This window comes from Zingiber officinale, chromosome 5A, assembly GCF_018446385.1.
Source record: "Zingiber officinale cultivar Zhangliang chromosome 5A, Zo_v1.1, whole genome shotgun sequence".
Classification (NCBI taxonomy): domain Eukaryota; kingdom Viridiplantae; phylum Streptophyta; class Magnoliopsida; order Zingiberales; family Zingiberaceae; genus Zingiber; species Zingiber officinale.
This window is the reverse complement of record NC_055994.1, coordinates 8,273,468-8,293,439: the sequence shown is the minus strand read 5'-3', so window position 1 is coordinate 8,293,439 and position 19,972 is coordinate 8,273,468. Positions and strand designations below refer to the sequence as shown.

At 39.6% G+C, this 19,972-nt stretch overlaps 2 protein-coding genes across 3 annotated transcripts; both read right to left on the bottom strand.

Moving 5' to 3' along the window:
• Positions 1–1,788: 1,788 nt before the first annotated feature.
• Positions 1,789–5,400, bottom strand: LOC121979687 (serine/threonine-protein kinase Aurora-3-like). 2 transcript variants are annotated; one of them, XM_042531676.1, is made up of 6 exons: positions 5,258–5,400; positions 4,933–5,175; positions 4,753–4,848; positions 2,206–2,420; positions 2,037–2,109; positions 1,789–1,960 (listed from the first exon to the last, which is right to left on the bottom strand). In XM_042531676.1, exons 1-6 carry the CDS (start codon positions 5,351–5,353, stop codon positions 1,859–1,861), a joined length of 825 nt encoding a protein of 274 aa, XP_042387610.1. In that variant the 5' UTR covers positions 5,354–5,400; the 3' UTR covers positions 1,789–1,858. The 2 variants fall into 2 exon arrangements, with proteins under 2 accessions (XP_042387610.1, XP_042387609.1); XM_042531675.1 differs by having other exon boundaries at positions 2,037–2,420.
• Positions 5,401–6,063: 663 nt separating this feature from the next.
• LOC121979688 lies at positions 6,064–8,473 on the bottom strand. The gene is made up of 6 exons (XM_042531677.1): positions 8,065–8,473; positions 7,887–7,982; positions 7,749–7,789; positions 7,516–7,633; positions 7,289–7,369; positions 6,064–6,434 (listed from the first exon to the last, which is right to left on the bottom strand). The coding sequence occupies exons 1-6, from the start codon at positions 8,254–8,256 to the stop codon at positions 6,378–6,380; spliced, it is 585 nt and encodes a 194-aa protein (XP_042387611.1). The 5' UTR covers positions 8,257–8,473; the 3' UTR covers positions 6,064–6,377.
• Positions 8,474–19,972: the final 11,499 nt, after the last annotated feature.

Genomic DNA, 19,972 nt, shown 5'->3' with positions numbered 1-19,972 from the left:
ATTATACCTATTATAGAAAAATAATATTTAATGTCTTTCATTATCTTAATAATAGTACATTTGTCAGTGTTATTGCAATTTTTTAATTAAAAAATGCTATTAATTAAATTGTTCGAGAGAGAGAGAGGGGGAGAGGGGTAGCCATAGGCACAGTTTGATGTGCCAACAAGTTGACGTCAGATGTCGGACACATAGCCGACAAGTCCGCGCCACAGTCGGCGTCAGCTCCGGTTGGATTGACATCTGATGGAGGAGCATGCAGCCGGATCACGCATGGAATCGGTGCCATGCCAACAAGAATCCACGAGGGTGGAGCATGAAGAGAAGAGACGCTGCTGGAATCTAATTCTAGGGTTTGCTGCATGCATCGCGACGATACCTTCCGCCTCTGGCACTTTTGTTCTCTTGTAATTGGAGTTTAAGAAGCACAATCAAACAAAAACTAAAAAAAAATTTAAAAAAATCTATACATATATAAAATAGGGATAAGTATATGTTGCCTGATCTTCCGTGCCCGATGAATATATGCAGGACACCCAGAAATAATTCAGACAGCCTATTTCTAAGTGGGTCACGCAGATTATGTATCGATCTTTTGTGTTTTCCTCCCTTTAGGATAGAGTCTATATTCTCTCAATCGTAATTCCTGATTTCTTTTAGAATTTGCACATCAAATTATGGTCAAAATCAAACTAAAATTAATCTAATTTATCTTCTCATCTAAATTATAATTTTGATTGAATCAGACGATCGGGGGAGACTAGGGATGGATAGACCGTATGATACCAAACAAGGGACTTGCTCACCACTGACGACCTCCTAGCTTGACTCATAATTATAATCTAAATGAAAAGATGAATCTAAAATAGATCATAGTTAATTTTAATCGAATTCTAATCATGATCTGACATACAAATTATGGATAGGAAAAAAAACTAGAAATTACAAATCAGAGATCTAACCTTTTTAGGATAAGCCATGGCTATATTGGTGAGACCTTCACACGGATCCGATTGGTCTTGGCAAAAGTATATATTGAAGGAAAAGCCAAAAGGCACCCAATAATAATAATAATAATAATAATAATAATAATAATAATAATGAGGTGGTATGATATTATATTACTAAAAACATTCTTATACAGAGTAATTATGATATATTAAAATAAAATATATTTTTAATTTAACTCAATTTAAAATAGTATTTTTATAGTAAAATATTTTTTTCAACTTAATTAATATTACATAAGCTTATTAAAATCATTTTAAAAAGTTATTTTTTTAAAAAAGTCATTATATTTAATGGTTGCTACTTGTTACAGTTACACGACTGCTACAACTATGTTAAAATGTTTTTGATTAAATTTAAGTATTTTTAATTAAGTTATTTAAAAAATATATAAAAATATTCTAGGTAGCAACAGTTCTTGCTGTATGCAAAGGATAAAGCATATATAGTACCAACTGGGAGGATCTGCATCCTGACTCACAAAACAAGTTCTGCAGACTGAGTTCAAAATGTGTCTTTGTTTTGTTCAAACATGTTGAATTTCCATGTTGCTACACGAAAAATGGGGTCCATTTTGTTTGAAGTTCACAGAATTATGTTACTTTTCATACTATTTTCTTTTAAATTTTAAAAGGTGATTAATATCGATGATTTATTTACTTCATTCTAACTATACTGCTTCATTTTCCTTGTATTTCATCTCCTTCAAATGAGCACCAATAAATTCCTCAAAACTATGCCCTTTATCAATCACAAGTATACTTATTCTAATTTCCTTCGTTTCATTGCCAAGAGCAGTTATTTTATTTCCTGTGAATTTCATTCCATGAACCAACGTTCTATCACTGTACTAAACTTGCAACTTACCTGAAGGATCAGCATTTTGCACGATCCAAGGATGCATCAGGATTTCTTGAATAGAGAGCCTCTTTGATGAGTCTTTTATGAGGAGCTATTGGTTCAAAAATGCAGAGAAGTATCAGATGCCAAAATATCACCACATGAAATCCGATTGCTTTACTACTTACCTTGCTGATGAAATCCTTGGCCTCAGCAGATACTTCAGGCTTTGATGGAAACTTCAGGTCAACGTTCATTATCCTGCTTGAAAATTCACACAGAATAACATTTGCACAAGTGACCAGGAACATGAGTTCTCTCTTTGTTTTAGTATTATTGAGAAAATTAAAACAAAACCTCCGGAATGTGACTTGCTCATCTTCATCTGTAAATGGTGGAATACCATAAAGGAACTCATAACAAAGAATTCCCACAGTCCAATTATCGACAGCATGATCATGTTCTTTGTTCTCTACCACTTCTGGGGCAAGGTAGTCAGTGGTGCCACACAGGGTTTGCCTTTTAGAAATTGATTTCACAGCTGATCCAAAATCTGCTATTTTAAGGCGACCCTGCAAGAATATTAAATATCAGATGTAAGATGGCTTTTGACTTGATTTTCAAAAGAGGAATACAAGTTTGCAGCCGCTCAAACATCCCAATAAGCATATCATGACAACAGCAAAAGTATGCAGCCAATTGTATGACTCCATCTCCAATGGTCCAAAAATATGAATCATCAAAATATTTTGAATCATTCATGACCATTACCACTAATATAAGACATTTATGATTATCTCATGTAAGGGTGCCATTAAAGGATAATTTAAGTTTTGCTAACTAAGATGAAGAAATTCAGGTTTACGGAAAACAATAATAAAACAGATTTCCGCTTTCCATTTTTCAGAGAGTTTACTGTAACCACTAATGGCAGCAAGGACTAATCCAGGAATTAGAGTTGGGCTGGGCTATAACCCAAGACAACTCTTCTTTGAAATTGTCTCTAGTCTCAAACATCGAAACAAGATCAATACCATAATTCCTAAAGGCCAAACATTCTTGACAAGTAGATTCAGTTAAGTAAATAAGAAAGGAGTCAAGTACGTAAAACTTTTTATTCCTCCATAGTAAAACAACACCATTGAAGGACAGTATAGACTTGATCGAAGGATGTCTCACACGACATGAAAGAGTTTCCTTTTGCATCAAATTTCAACAAAGCATTCAATTAGATTAAATGTAAAACTTCAACAACTATCAATTTCCAACAATATCAACTTCTTTGACTCTCCTATTCTTCAAAAGATTAGAGTTCTTCCTTTTCCTTGAAGAATAACAGTTCATAAGTTATTCTAAGTTATGAGAAGGAGGAATACATGCTTCAACTTCCCTATCAATCAATCATTCATCCCGAAATCCAGAAACAAGATTATGCAAGACGAGATGGTGTTTAATCTGTGCACCTATTGGATGTTCAAAGTGTACTAGAAAACAACGAACTTGAAATGATTAGAGTTGATGGTTTTACCTAATTGTGACCGAGGAACACTGGCGACGATACTCAGAATAGACTGCTCCTAGTGCTCTCGGTGTCCGTTGCGACTAGAAAGGTCACGTTCGGCGTTCCTAGGGAAATGATGGCATAATGTAAGTTGATTCAAAGAATCAATGTCAGAACGCAAAATTTAGGCGTGGTGGGGAGGGGGAGGGGATGAGGAAGGAAGGGGCTTACAATCCCAGTGAGTCGACTTTTGTAGGCAGTGTTACCATCGGTAAAGGTGAGCGCAAAGCCGCCGTTTGCGACGGCTAGGGAGCAGCCTCAAAGGGCGCAGTCGTGGTCAGTGAGGGCGGAGTAATACTCGACAGTGCCCTTCTCGGCCCACCAGACGCCCTGCATGGTGTGTGCCGCCACCCACTCACACACGGGGTCAGAGAACAGATGGTGGAACTTGAAGCTGAGCCCGGCCGCTTCTAGGGATGGGGTCGAGAAGGATGCGAGAAGGAGGAGGAAGAGGGCGTCTGAGTTGGGCTGCGCTATAGCCTAGGATAGCCCTTGCCTGGATCTGTCTTTGAATGGTAGATGCTTATCTTCAAGTTCAAGGAACGTTAAACAAGATTGTGAAATATCTCCTTGTTTGAGATAGCTATACAGAGTCTGGATCTTGAAGTCTTCAAGGGAAGATTGAATCACATGAAAAATGTGAGAATTTTTAAATTAAGCACAAGCCATTTGTTGACAATGCAATTTCAATTCAGCATTAACCATCAAAGAAATCCTTGAAAAAATTGTTAGTTTATCAGATTTAAGTTGGATTCATGTATAGAATACAAATTGATGATGCAGAATAGCAATGGATTACTGATGCGCTAGAAATGAAAACAGGAGTAATGCCATTCAAAACTTGGGTATTCCATTGTTATCTTCCAGACTTTAAAAATACTGATTGAATCAGTACTGAAAAGATTAACAAGTTGTAGCTACTTAATTTTCATGCAGGGATAATGGAAATCATTGTTGCTCATGCTGAAAATCTTATTTTGGTGCCAATACTTCTCTCTCACCATCAGAAAAGTGTAAAACCTGGGAGGACAATTTTATCAAGATTCCTTTGTCATGAAAAAGATGTGTCATGCTTGGTTGAGGAAGAAAAATTGTGCATGCTTGCAAACAGAAACATAGCTCAAAAACACGTTCCTAACAAGATTTCCATGGTAGCTGAACAAAGAATCTAAGAATGCAGCATGGCCATGCTAGGTGATTGGGGTTATATTTGTTGCACTCCTTTGTTACAACACAGAAGGAAAAGATTGTATAGACTATAACGACTAAATTGAACAACCAGGAAGAATAGTATAACAGATTATACTGACTCAAGTAACTGAATAAAAAGAAAATGTTCTCACCTCAATATCCAGCAGCAGATTCTCGGGTTTGATGTCCCTGTGGATCACATGCTTCCCGTGGCAATACGTCAGAGCTTCGGCTAAGCTCGCTATATACTACCAATTTGAAAACGACGATGAAACAACATAACAAGTCTTCAAATAACTCTGTTCGTTTCTCAGAACCACAACGTTACCCACCGTGGCCGCTCTCTTCTCAGAGAAACGGTGCAGGCTACTGAGGAGCTCGTAGAGCTCGCCGCGAGCTGCGTACTCCAAGACCAGGAAGACACGGGTCTCGTCATGGAACCAGGCATAGAGACGCAGGACGTTAGAATGGTTCAAGCTGTGTTGGATCTCAATTTCGCGCCGGATTTTGGCGTGCGATTGGTACTTCTCCAGCTTCGCCTTGAAGATCACCTTGAGGGCGACCACGTACCCACTCTGGCCACAGATTCCCACGCCAAGAACACCATCAAGGAGGAAATGAGAAAAACGGAGGAGGGCGACAAGGATCGAACCAAACCTGCTTCTCCCTTGCGAGATAGACCTTGCCGTATCTGCCTTCTCCGAGGAACTTCCCGATCTCGAAGTCGGCGATGCTCCATTCCTCCTTTGCCATGGCTTCGAAGGAACTGCAGTCTGCAGATCGAGGGATTCGAAACTGAAGTGAAGCCGGGGAGAGGGCTGACTTGGGTAGCGAATTCGAATTGAAATCCCTACGGCCCACTGGCCTAGACGGCCCAGACTGAGCGAGATTATCAATATCAAATATTTTATTAATTTAGTTGTTATTTGGTGTTATATCTTATTAATTTATTTTGTTTTAAAAAATATTTTATTAATTTAGCTTGAAGCGTTTTGACAATGAGGGTCTATTTTCCATCTAAAATATAAATTTGCAAGTAACATTTTCATCTAAAATATAAATTTTAATCCAACGAAATAATTTTAAAATTAGCTCGCTTAGAATAAATTTACAGAATAATCAATAAAATAAATTTTAAATAACATTTTCACTTCAAATCTCATATTTTGAATTTCATTTTCACCTCATTTTAGGCATAGTTGTGCCAAATGACCAATCAGTGAATTTTAAAATTGATTTGTAAATAATATTTTCACTTTGAATAATGCAAGTAAATCCATTTCCATCCAAAATGTGAATTTTAATAATTCATTTTTATCCAACAAAATGATTTTAAAAACATGTAAGCTGATTTCAAGTCAGTTTGTGGCCAATCCCATTGTGCTCTCTTAGGATGTTCTTTTGACCTTGCCCTCACATTGAAGGAACAAGAAAATCATGACTAGCCAAAACGAATAACTATGTGAAAATCACTCACGCAAATAGAACAAGCCAAAAATTCATATACAAGGATTGTTGAATGCTGGCAGAACAATAGGTACACTGCAGCTACATATCTGAAAATCACAATCTTTTGAATATCCATGGCATTGCAAAAGGCAAAGCTTTTGAAATCTCAGTAAGTCAGTTAAATTCTGAGGGTAGACAACAGCAATGGTAGAACTCATAAAGAATCGTGTATATTGAACAGTCGTGAAAAGAAACAATCAGATAAAGCAACTTAATAGGAGTCAATGCTTTATGACAATATCTTGCTGGAGTTATCCCATTATACTAGTCAAGTTCCATCCACAATCAGCAAAGCTTCAAGCTCATCTTTCCGACGCAACACTTCCTGCAACCAATCCACACAAATTAGAGTAAGAAAATGGAAAAAGCAACCTTCGAAGTAAAAAATGATAGCAAAAAATTCAGAACAATACTTTTCATGAGATCAGCCCAAAGTCACCAATAATTCACAACTAATTCACAATTAATGCTTTATTACATTACATTACATTAATGAATCATTATACACACAATATATTAATCTAAAGTTACTTCAATGCAAGGAAATTAATATAAAGTCTATTACTTTTGAGATACTAAAATAAATGAAAATTTCCATGGGTAGCAGTTCAGAATATTTTGGCATGCCTATCAATTCAGAATATAAGATCAACACAGTAGTAAATAAATAGCAGAGTTTCCTGAGAAACATTAACTATGTAAATAACTCGATCAAATTAGAATGGGGAGCCATTTGAAAACCACTGGGAACTGGGAAGTGGAAACCTTCAGAAAGCAGGTAAACACCACTGTAGGTTCAAAGTTGCAGTATGTTCCTCAAAAGGAACCTGCGAATTTTTAAGGTGCCTGTAGGCTCCAGCAGTACAGGTATTTTTATGCTCGACTGAAATGACAAATAATATAAATTAACAACCATTGGGAAAAAATAATCTCTCGCCTGTCCAATTGTTCATTTAGACATATTGCTACTGTCGGAAAAGAATTGCGCATATTGTTCTAGTTTTCTTCTCTCTATCTTTAATAATAAAGACAACTATAAAGTTGAGCTCAATCAAGACAAACAGAATGGAGCAATCTTGTATACGTAGTTAAACAAGAAGTAAATGAAAAACTGAGAAAATGTAGTAACATATAGTGAAATTTCAGTGAAACAAAGTGGCTTTGATCCTGATTGCTTACTTCTAAATCTCTTGCTGCTTGCTCTCTCGTTGTTTTCTTGTGCTGGCGTGCACGCTTCAAGAAACCAATGCACAGTACGCCCTGAATGTTTGTAGCCAAATATTAACTACTAAATAGAGCAAAAATTGACTATTTCAACTGATTCAAGCGTTCAAATTATTGCATTCACTACTGGATTCGCTGTTCAATTTGCAACATATCCAGGCATACGTCGGGTGAAGACTTACCGAGATAACATAGGTCAATCCGCAAGCAAGAAGTAGGTAGCTGGAAATCTCGTGAAGAAGAAGCAGATCCTTCCGCTCTTCCGTAGCATCTGAGTAAGCTCTTGTCATGACAGCGACACTAGAAAAGAACACAAACCTCCCAATTCAATTCCGATAATTCCCGATTCATCAAAGAAGCCATGTTAAAACCGTTCGAGCTAAGGTAATATGAAAGCAGCAGCAAGAAAACATACAATATTTGTAACATGCCGCGACAAGCCCAGTATTCCAGAATCTTATTGTCGTCGTCAATGGAGAAATTTCAAAAACACACGAAGTCAATAATTAAATAGGATTAGGCAGTAAATCGAATCAAGAGGAAGGCGACTCACACTCCAGAACTTGATAACGAAGGTCCACTCCGTCTCCGCGACGGCCACGAAGAGAGCGAGGGCGATGGCGTAGCATCGGAAAATTCCGCCAAAAATCTGCGCAAAGAAGCTCAGCTCAATCTGAAATGGGGAAATCGATAAAAGAAATCAGTAGGGATTCAGGGGAGGCGGTGCGTACATCGGATCCGTTCTTAAAGGATCGGACGGCGGAAAGGGCATTGACGGCGACGCATAGCAGGGCGGCGACGGCGGTTATGAAGCTGAAGCAACGGCACACGATGAGCAAGGGGTCAGTGCTTGCCCGTACCCGGACGGTAGGGAGGGTCGGCGTTCGCGAGGCTTCGCCACCAGCCTCCGCATCTCTGGCCATTAGGACGTTTGCGATCTCTTCTTCCTCTTCTTTTAGGATTCGTCTAGGGTTTGAGATGTTGATCGATCAAGCGATCCGTAGTTGATCACTGGATCGGGTGCTTTGTTGTCGTCGGCGGTTTTGGAATAAGTAAGCGAGGGCCGCTGAGAGTGGAGCGGTCGTGGCTAAATCCCATTGCTTTGCTTCCCATTCTTCCCGACCTAACCGTCAAATTACTTCTCTCTTTTTATTTTATATATATGAATTTTGTTAATTTTCGTTCCAAACCTCTTTTTTATATATTTTCCCCCACAAAAGCACTTATTGTTTGAAAAATTAACATTCTGTTGGAAAATAAAAAAAAATATATGATTTTTTTAATGCAGGTATCCACGGCCCAACTAATGTTGGAGGTGGGCGACCTTCCATTGGTTTGTTTATTGGTTAAATTAATTATGGTAAAAAAAGCGAATGATTATATAAAAAAAGTAAATATGTTCATCTTCAGCGCCCCTACCAGTCTGTCCCAAGGCTAACACGAAGGAGATAAATTACGGGCGGTTACTAGCCTTTGGAATAGTGACTAGCACATAAGGGAGGCATTTACCTCGACTTTGCCAAGATTCGAACCCCAGACCTCATTATAGTAACACCTCATACGTTAGCCACTAGACCCATCCGAGCGGACATCTATTGGTTAAATCAAGAAGTGCAAGTTGATCGACGTTCAAAGGTCCAATTATCCCAATAGTTTTAACACGGTGGCATATTCATTATCAGTCTTGAGATTTAAATCCTCAGTGCGTCGGATATCCGTTGGGTGCCTTATCACTGGGTCATGCTCGGGGTATAAATCAAGAAGCGTAAATAGGTCATTGCTGACGGTCTAACATCACAAGTAATTTAAACTTCTTAGATGGAATACATCCTAAGTGAGATTAGAACCATCATTGCCTAGTGAGCTCATCTCGCTGCTTACCATTAGACCAAAGCCCTAGGATAGGAAATATGTTTTTTTTTTAATCTAAATATTCAACTCTTAGGAAATAGGCTTGTTTGTTAATCTAACTATCCAACTTTTCGAATTGACTAGTCCTGAAAGTGACCGGCTCAGTCCTACGAAAGTTTCACATTGACCTCTAGAGCAAATCTAGAAGCTCAAGCGGTTCCTCGCCCAACAGTAAACGTCTCAAATTTTTAGAGAAAATTTTTTACAATGCATCGTAGCTGGAAATTGAATTATGGATACTTGGGAACGGCTGAAGCATCTCTACCGCTGCACCATAACTTGGGAGCTTTAATTTCTTGATCTTAAATTTCTTTGGTTTAATATATAGCCATTACAATATGAGCATGCAACTAATGTTGGATCGGATGGACAGGCTAGAGGGGATGAATAGTCATGCAAATTAAATTTACAACTTTCTCTTGCTACTTACTTAGCAAGGATACACACATTAATTAGATAAAAGAATTAACATAAAAGATAGGTGCTACAAGAGTACTTTGTTACAACCTGGGTGGTTGGTAATCTAATGTTAGACCCCGTGGTAATTTTGATGTGATCAACCAAGTTGGTTAGGTCCTACTTTGTGTTTGATCCCTGTGTCTGAGTGTGCAGGAGCTTAGGAGCGCAGGAAGTCGAGCGGAAGACACAGCTAGCGAGAAGGACGGCACGGGAAGGGAGCTGACGGGCTTGATGCGTCCGAAGGACGAGAGAGCTGCGGAAGAGTACTCCGGTGGAGCGAGAAGAACGTATGCGACGTTCGAGGGACGAGAAGCCGGACGGAAGTCTGCTCGAGGAGAAGACCGGGAATTGGGTTCGGGTGAGCCCTATTTCGGTTGGCCGCAATTGTTGGATCGATGCGGCCGGGTAGAAGGGGGGGTTGAATAGCCCTGAAAAATCAAACACAACCCTTTCTCGAACAATTAAGCTAACACTTGAAAAATAGATTAAACAGAAAATAAAGCATAAAAACGAGGCACCAAATTTGACTTGGTTACAACCGGGGAGGTTGTTAATCCAAGGATGAAGATCGCACTAAGAGCTCCTTCAGGCGGAGAAGCCTCGTTTACAGCAGTGTAAGCACAGAAAGACAGAAGCTAATCTAAACAGTGGAAGCACACAAGTGTTGTTTACAATTTCTGAACTGATGAAGAGCTTCTGGACCAAGGCTATATTTATAGCCTTGGTCGGGGCGCCTGGAAGGGTTCCGGGCGCCCTGGGGGGGATAAAATTTATCCTCCAACGTTCGGATCGAGATAATTCTCGATCTGGTCAAGATTACTGTTTCGGGCGCCCCGGAGGGGTCCGAGCGCCCCGGTCAGTTCCGAGCGCCCCGGACCCCGAAAGTCAACACAGTTGACTTATTTATCCGGGACCGCTTCTCTGGTTCAGTCCCGCCTCGGTCCGGTTCTTCCACTCCGGATCCGCTTGATTGGGTGATCTCTGACATCCGGAATAGGGCTCACCCGAACCCATCTTCCGGTCTTCTCGAGCGTGCTTCCCTCCGGCTTCTCGTCCCTCGGAATTGCCGCGTGTCCCTTCTCGTCCACCAGCGTACTCATCCGCAGACTTCGTCCCTCGATCGCACCCCGTGCCGCTAGCTGCGTCTCTTGCTCCCCGAGCAATCTTCCGCTCCGGCTTTCGTACCTCGGAACCATCGCGCGCACTTCCTTCTCGTCTGCCGGTGTACTCTTCCGCAGCGCCTCGTCCCTCGGACGCACCGCGTGCCGTCCTTCTCGCTAGCTGCGTCTTCCGCTCGAGTACCTGTGCTCCTAAGCTCCTGCACACTTAGACACAAGGTTAGAAAACAACAGAACCTAACTTAACTTGTTGATCACACCAAAACCAACCTTGGGGTTCCAACAATCTCCCCCTTTTGGTGTGATCAACCCAAGTTAAGCTAGGGTTAACTAGACAAAAAATAAACTAACTAAATTTACAATTTAGTGCACAAAGATAGAAAAAAAATAGTTTTAGGCTACCTCCCCCTAGACTTATACTTATCCTTCTCCCCCTTTGATCACAAAAAAAATGGGGTTCCAAAAAAAATCTAAGGGTTAAAGACTTAGAAAATTTTGAAAAGCTACCTTAAAAAAAATTTCTAAGTAAAACTTAATTTTTGCAATCAATAAAACTTAAATAAATATTTTGAAAAATATTTTTGAATCAATAAAAGCAGAAAAAAACTCTAAGTAAAATTTTAACTTAGGAAAAAATAATTTTTGAAAATAGAAATTTAAAAGACATTAATTATTTAAGAAAATATATGTCAAAATTTTGAAACATGTTTGAATAACTTTTTAAAGCATTAAATAATTCTAGTATTAATGCTTTATTAATTAAACATTTATTTCAATATTTGGCTTCCAGGCAGTGGCGAGGCACTAGACCTTCTTGGTTATTGGAGCAACAACCACTTTCTAGTCAAAGCCCATAAAGAAATTTTTGTTTAATTTTCTCACTTAAAGCGCTAAATTTGATTTTACAATTTACACTAAGCAAGATTTAGGAACCCAATAAAGGTTCCAACCTACTGGATTAACTAAAAATTTCTTAGGGACATATTTTCTAGAGATATTTTTAATTTGTCCCTGGTGATATCTATAATACCAATTCAAATTATTGAACCTTCTAAAATTGGTTTTAGATGAGCAAGCAGAGTTTTTCAAGTTTTCTACTTGAATTTTTAAATTTTGAATTTCTAATTTTAATTTTTCATTTTCTAAATTTGATTTATCTAGCATTTCTAACGGACAAGATGTAGCTAATATTGCTTTTAAATCTTTATTTTCATTTTCTAATTTACAGCAATCTTTTGTTAAAATTTTAATGAATTTAAACATTTTATCAGGAGGAAGAGATCGTACCTCACTTACCTTGTCGATCTCGTTGTCGGTTTCTCCCCCTGAACTTCTGCTCTCTTCGTACGTGGCTCCCCCTTCATCGATGCTTTCGATGCTCATTTCGGAAGAGCTTGACTCGCAGTCGTCGTCTTGATGACTCGCCATTAACGCGAGCCCGGAGAACTCCTCGACTTCCGATTCCGACGACGTATCGTCCCACGTCGCTTTTAGGGCCTTGCGCTTTTGGATAGGCTTCTTACCCTTGTCCTTGCCTTTGTTCTTCAGTTTAGGGCAATTGTCCTTGACGTGCCCTTCTTCATCACAATGGTAGTAGCGGATGGTTCTTTTCTTTCTTCCCTGCGGATGGTTAGATTTCCTAGATTTACAAATATTTTTAAATCGCCTTACCATCATTACCATTTCCTCATCGTCGAGAGAAGATTCTGACTCAGGTTCGTCTCTCGAAGCTTTAAGAGCGACATTATTCTTGGGCTCCTTCGGACCTGCACATCTTGACTCATGCACTTCAAAAGTTGAAAAGAATTCGTCTAATGAAATTTTTTCCAGATCTTTTGAAATGTAAAAGGCATCTACTAGTGATGCCCATTTTGAGTTTCTAGGAAAGGAATTTAGGGCATACCTTAGCGAATCTCGATTACTTACCTTTTCTCCGAGATTCGTAAGTCTAGTGATGAGTTCCTGAATCCTCGAGTGTAGATGTGCAATTGTTTCACCTTCTTCAAATCGGAGGTTTGTAAGCTGGTTACGAAGTAAATCCCGTCTTGCAAGTTTGGCTTCGGATGTTCCTTCGTGTAACTCCAGGAATTTCTCCCAAAGCTCCTTTGCCGAGTTGTAGGTACCGACTCGATTGACTTCTTGTGTTGGAAGTACACTTAGCAGATGGAATTCTGCTTTCTTGTTTGCCACGTGGTCAGCCTGCTCCTTCTTTGACCATTGATTTCTTGCTTTGCCCTCTGGTGCTTCATAGCCAAATTCCATTGTTAGTAATAAATCATAATCTGTTTCAAGAAATACCTCCATTCGATTTTTCCAGCTAGCGAAGTCCCCTTCGAATTTTGGTGCGTGGATGTTGGATCCGGCCATCTTGTTGCTTCGTTCGGCGGTTAGTCCTCCTGAAGCGCCTCGGCTCTGATACCACTTGTTGGACCGATGCGGCCGGGTAGAAGGGGGGGTTGAATAGCCCTGAAAAATCAAACACAACCCTTTCTCGAACAATTAAGCTAACACTTGAAAAATAGATTAAACAGAAAATAAAGCATAAAAACGAGGCACCGAATTTGACTTGGTTACAACCGGGGAGGTTGTTAATCCAAGGATGAAGATCGCACTAAGAGCTCCTTCAGGCGGAGAAGCCTCGTTTACAGCAGTGTAAGCACAGAAAGACAGAAGCTAATCTAAACAGTGGAAGCACACAAGTGTTGTTTACAATTTCTGAACTGATGAAGAGCTTCTGGACCAAGGCTATATTTATAGCGTTGGTCGGGGCGCCTAAAAGGGTTCCGGGCGCCCTGGGGGGGATAAAATTTATCCCCCAACGTTCGGATCGAGATAATTCTCGATCTGGTCAAGATTACTGTTCCGGGCGCCCGGAAAGGTTCCGGGCGCCCCGGAGGGGTCCGGGCGCCCCAGTCAGTTCCGGGTGCCCCGGACCTCGAAAGTCAACACAGTTGACTTTTTTATCCGGGACCGCTTCTCTGGTTCAGTCCCGCCTCGGTCCGGTTCTTCCGCTCCGGATCCACTTGATTGGGTGATCTCTGACATCCGGAATATGGCTCACCCGAACCCATCTTCCGGTCTTCTCGAGCGTGCTTCCCTCCGGCTTCTCGTCCCTCGGAATTGCCACGTGTCCCTTCTCGTCCACCAGCGTACTCATCCGCAGACTTCGTCCCTCGATCGCACCCCGTGCCGACCTTCGCGCTAGCTGCGTCTCTTGCTCCCCGAGCAATCTTCCGCTCCGGCTTTCGTACCTCGGAACTATCGCGCGCACTTCCTTCTCGTCTGCCGGTGTACTCTTCCGCAGCGCCTCGTCCCTCGGACGCACCGCGTGCCGTCCTTCTCGCTAGCTGCGTCTTCCGCTTGAGTACCTGTGCTCCTAAGCTCCTGCACACTTAGACACAAGGTTAGAAAACAACAGAACCTAACTTAACTTGTTGATCACACCAAAACCAACCTTGGGGTTCCAACAGCAATCACCCAAAAGAACGGAGGTTCGGAAGCCAAAGCGAAGAAGAAAAGGAGTCAAAAGAGGTTGAAATTACTGTAGCAGAAATTACTGTAGTAGGAACCTTGAAGGCGCCTTAAACATATTGAAGGCGCCTTAAATATATTCAAGGTGCCTTCAACATTGAAGGCACCTTCAACATTGAAGGCGCCTTCAACATTGAAGGCGCCTTGAAAGGCTTGTTTAAGGCGCCTTGAGCCAGGTTAGTTTGACCGTTTGTGCTGCGGATAAAGTTTTATCCGCTGACCGAGCTGGAGGCACCTTGAACCTTGTTGGAGGCGCCTTGGACTCTCGGGATAAGATTTTCAGAACCTATATAAAGGCCCCTGGAGCTAGGAAAGTGACAACAACTCAAGCAATCAACTATGTACTCTTTCCTAGCAATATTTCTAAGCTTCCAAAGTGTAAAAGGCTTCTCCGCCTTCAGCAAAGGAGATTTTTCTACTGAGCTTTTTCTACTGCCCTGGATTAACAACCCTCTTGGTTGTAACCAGGTTAAATGCTATTTTTGCTTTTATTTCAGCCTTTATTTTATTTACTATTGTATTAATTGAGTTGAAATCCGAGGAGGGTAGTTTTATTTTTGTTTTCAGCAATTCACCCCCCTCTTGCCGGCCTCTGCTGCACCTACAATTGGTATCAGAGCCTGATCGCCTCAGAAGGACTAACCGCCAACTGAAGCACTACGATCAAGACGATGGCCGGAGCGAACATCCATCCCCCGAAGTTCGACCGAGACTTCGCCACATGGAAGCACAAAATGGAGGTATTTTTAAAAACCGAATTTGACATTCTTTTAATAATGAAATATGGCTATGCAGTTCCGAAAGATAAGGAGGAAAATACCTGGACGAAAAAGGAGCAAGCAGATTTCGTCACCAACAGAAAGGCTGAGTTCCACCTACTCAGCGTTCTGCCGCCTCAGGAGGTAAATCGGATCGGAAGCTACGACTCCACGAAAGATCTCTGGGAAAAATTCCTGGAGCTTCACGAAGGTACCTCCGAAGCAAAGCTAGCGAGGCGCGACATCCTCCGGAACCAATTGACAAACCTCCGGATGAACCAAGGCGAGAAGGTAGCGCAGCTCCAAGCAAGGATCAAAGAGCTGATCACGCAACTAACCAATCTTGGAGAAGAGGTAACGAATCGGGACTCTATCCGGTACGCGCTCAACGCCTTCCCGAGAACTCCCGATTGGGCTTCCTTAGTAGATGCGTACTACATGTCTAAGGATTTCGAGGTAAGTACTTTAGAACAATTGTTTTCGACTTTTGAACTTCACGAATCTCAAGTTGCAGAGCCCACTGGAGTAGAGAAAATCAGTCAGAACATTGCTCTAAAGGCAAAAGTAACGGTTCTGACTTCGAAGCCTCAGTCGACAAATCCGAAGCGGCACTACTGGTAAGACGCTTCAATAAGTTTTTCAGTACTAATAAATTTAAATCACAGAGACATCATCGAAAGAAGAGGACGGTTTGTTGCTACAACTACAACGAAGAGGGGCACATCAAAGATGACTGCCCAAAGCTAAAGAGAAAGGAGAAAGAAAGGGAAAAGTCAAAATACAAGAAACCAGAACCCTCCAAGCACAAGAACCTGAAGGCTACTTGGTCAGATTCGTCATCCTCTGAGTCGGAAGTCGAAGAATTCTCAGGATTAGCTCTACTAGCTAACCATCAGCTAGAAAAAACGTCTAGCTCAGAGATGAGCATCGATAAAGGGGGAGGAACATCAGAAGAAGAAAGCAGCAGTGAAGGGGGAGCATCACCAGATCAGGTAAGAAAGGTATGTAATCTAACCCCGACTCAATCTTTTAAATTTATTAAAGCTCTTTCTAAAGAATTAGATAAATTAGAAAAAGAAAATAAAAATTTGAAATCAGAAAATAAAAATTTAAAATTAGAAATTGAAAAATTGGAATCTGATGCATGCTTAAAGATAAATATTTTTTCAAAATCAAAACTTAAAATTTATGGAAAACTAAACTGGTATATAAGGAAGCATTAGGGTCAACTTAGGAAAACTCCTAAGAATTATATACCCCCTAAGTTTTTGAATAACCCCGTAGGTAGGAACCTTTATTGGGTTCCAAAATCATGTTTAAATTAAAAATTGAATTTTAAGCTTACAGTAAGAAAATTAAACATTGAAATTCTTTATGGAAGCTTTGTCTAAGGAAGTGGTTGTTGCTCCAATAACCAAGAAGGCCTAGTGCCTCGCCATGACCTGGAAGCTAAAATATTGAAAGAAGATGTTTAATTAACTTTCTGAAAAAACATTAAAAACAAGAATTAAATAATGCTTTGAAAGTTTATCAACTATTTTTTTTAGAAACTCTTTTTGAAAATTCTGACTTAGATTTTTTTTTAAAATTCAATATAACTTAGAATTTTTTTAAAATTCATTTTTGCTCAGAATTTTTCTACCTTAATAATTTGCTTAACATTCTCTTGTTGGTACCCCATTTTTGCTGTGATCAAAGGGGGAGACAAAGGTACAAGTTTAGGGGAGTACGGAAAATTAAAAAATTAATTTTTTTTTCTAAACTGTGTTGCAATTTTATTTATTGCAAATTTATGCTTAAATATGTTAGTTTAGTCATTTCCTTTAAAATTACTATTTATGTCTATTTTAACCCTAACTTGAACTTGGGTTGATGCACATCAAAAAGGAGGAGATTGTTAGACCCCGTGGTAGTTTTGATGTGATCAACCAAGTTGGTTAGGTCCTGCTTTGTGTTTGATCCCTGTGTCTGAGTGTGCAGGAGCTTAAGAGCGCAGGAAGTCGAGCGAAAGACGCAGCTAGCGAGAAGGACGGCACGGGAAGGGAGCCGACGGGCTCGGTGCGTCCGAAGGACGAGAGAGCTGCGGAAGAGTACTCTGGTGGAGCGAGAAGAATGTGTGCGGCGTTCGAGGGACGAGAAGCCGGACGGAAGCCTGCTTGAGGAGAAGGCCGGGAATTGGGTTCGGGTGAGCCCTATTTCGGTTGGCCACAATCACCCAAAAGAACGGAGCTTCGGAAGCCAAAGCGAAGAAGAAAATGAGTCAAAAGAGGCTGAAATTACTGTAGCAGGAACCTTGAAGGCGCCTTAAACATATTAAAGGCACCTTAAGCATATTCAAGGTGCCTTCAACATTGAAGGCGCCTTGAAAGGCTTGTTTAAGGCGCCTTGAGCCAGGTCAGTTTGACCGTTTGCGCTGCGGATAAAGTTTTATCCGCTGACCGAGCTGGAGGCGCCTTGAACTTTGTTGGAGGCGCCTTGGACTCTCGGGATAAGATTTCCAGGACCTATATAAAGGCCCCTGGAGCTAGGAAAGTGACAACAACTCAAGCAATCAATTGTGTACTCTTTCCTAGCAATAGTTCTAAGCTTCCAAAGTGTAAAAGGCTTCTCCGCCTTCAGCAAAGGAGATTTTTCTACTGAGCTTTTTCTACTACCCTGGATTAACAACCCTCTTGGTTGTAACCAGGTTAAATTCTATTTTTATTTTTATTTCAACCTTTATTTTATTTACTATTGCATTAATTGAGTTAAAATCCAAAGAGGGTAGTTTTATTTTTGTTTTCAGCAATTCTCCCCCCTCTTGTCGGCCTCCGCTGCACCTACATCTAAGACTGTAGAAAGCTCACTAAAAAAGAACTTCTTCTTTGATTAAGATCAAAGACTGAGTAACCCTTTATAGTGGCTGAGTACAAGAACAATAAATGCAGAATTAGAAATTGAGAATAAGTGTGTGCTTGAACTTCTAACTCTATGGCGTTATTTATAGCTCAATGGTCAAAAGTGATCATTGTTGATGTAGCATTGGAGGCACCTCCAATGACATCCAGGGGGCCTCCAATGTGCTGAAGTTTCATCCGCTTTGCTGATTTGCACTGTTGGAGGCGCCTCCAATTGATTGCATCTTATCCTTGATACAACATTTCTCCAACTCATTGAAGGTGCCTCCAATGGGATCGGAGGCGCCTCATACCCCGCTGAGGTTATTCGTGGTAGGGCATCCTAGGTGCCTCAATTGATCTGAGATGCCTTGAGTCTTCAAAACTCCAAGACGCTTCCAATTAGTGGAGGCACCTTGGATGGTCAACTTCCAAGTTGACCATCCACTTCTTCACGTGCTTGGGTGATTCTCCAGTCATCAAGAGTTAAGTTCACTCGAACTCAACTTCGACTTTCTCCTTGAGCAGACTTTCTCCTGATGTTTCGTCCCTCAGATACACTGCATGCATCATTCTCATTCCACCGATATACTCTTCCACAACTCTTTGTTCCTTAGATACATTGAGTCCGTCGGCTCCCTTCACGTGTCATCCTTCTCACTTGTTGTGTCTTCCGCTCAATTTTTTATGTTCTTAAGTCCTTACATACTTAGACACAAGACATCAAATCTGTAGACCCTAGCTAACTCAATTGATTAACATTAAAACTAACTCCGAGGTACTTATACTCTTTCTCTTTTTGATGTGCATCAATCCGAGTTAAGTCAAGGGAATCAGACAAGAAATTAAAAAATGTTTTTGGTAATGCAAATAAGTTTCTAATTGAATTTATATTTTTTTCTCCCCTTTTGATCACATAGAAAATATGGATAATTTGAAACTCAGCTATAACATATTATGAAAGATTTTTCTCCCTAATTAGTAGTGGACCTGAAAATGCTAGCTGTTAGGAAGGACCTTTATGTGTATTTTTCTAATTTTACCCAGGTGGCTGATGGGAAACTTCCGAGAGGCGGTGGGGCCAGATCGGTCACCCTAGGATTAGTCTAACCAAAGACTTGGATACTTAGTGCCAACTAAAAAAAATAGATAATTATACCAAAAAAGTTAGAGAGAGAGGAAAAAATCTAGGGGTTGTACAAAGATGATCCAAGGTTCTATATTTTTACTGTAATTATTTTGTAAATAAAATAATGTTTAAGAACTAAACCTTAGATTTATCAAAAATAATTTAAAAATTACTTTAAATTATTGGAAAATTCTGAATATTTTCATCAATGTTAAACATAAATAATCTGATAAAAAAATCATGAGAAAATTAGATTTTTCTTATAGCCAAAACAAATATTCTTATACAGAAATATTTTTTTAATTGAATGTTTAAAAGTAGATTTTAACATCAAAAAAAATTTGCTGATTTTTCTAAGCATTCAAAGTATAACGTTTATCTTCAGAAAAATTAAAATTTTCAAAAATCAATCTCCAAAATTTTTTAAATTTTAAAAATTCAATTTTAGTTAAAAAAAATCATAAAAAATTATTTCTACCAACCGATAACATAATTTTTTATCATAAAAAAAGTTTAAACAAAAAACAACCAAACAAGGTTACAAAAATTAATTTTGCTAATAATGTTAATAATAAATAAATTAATTTCTAGCCATTTAAATTATTTATAGCAATAAAAAAAATAACCTAATTAGTCAAAATAGATTTTGAATTCAAAATAAATTTTTGCCTACTAAATTTATTAGATATTTTTTAGGAATATTATTTTTAATACTTTTATAATTTGACCCTTATGATTTCTAATATACCAATTTAATTTAAAATTTCTTATATAAGCATTCAGAAATGAGTTTGGATTTCTAAGAAATTTTTCTAACTCTATTTTCTAAGTTTCCAATAATTCTTTTAATTAGAATT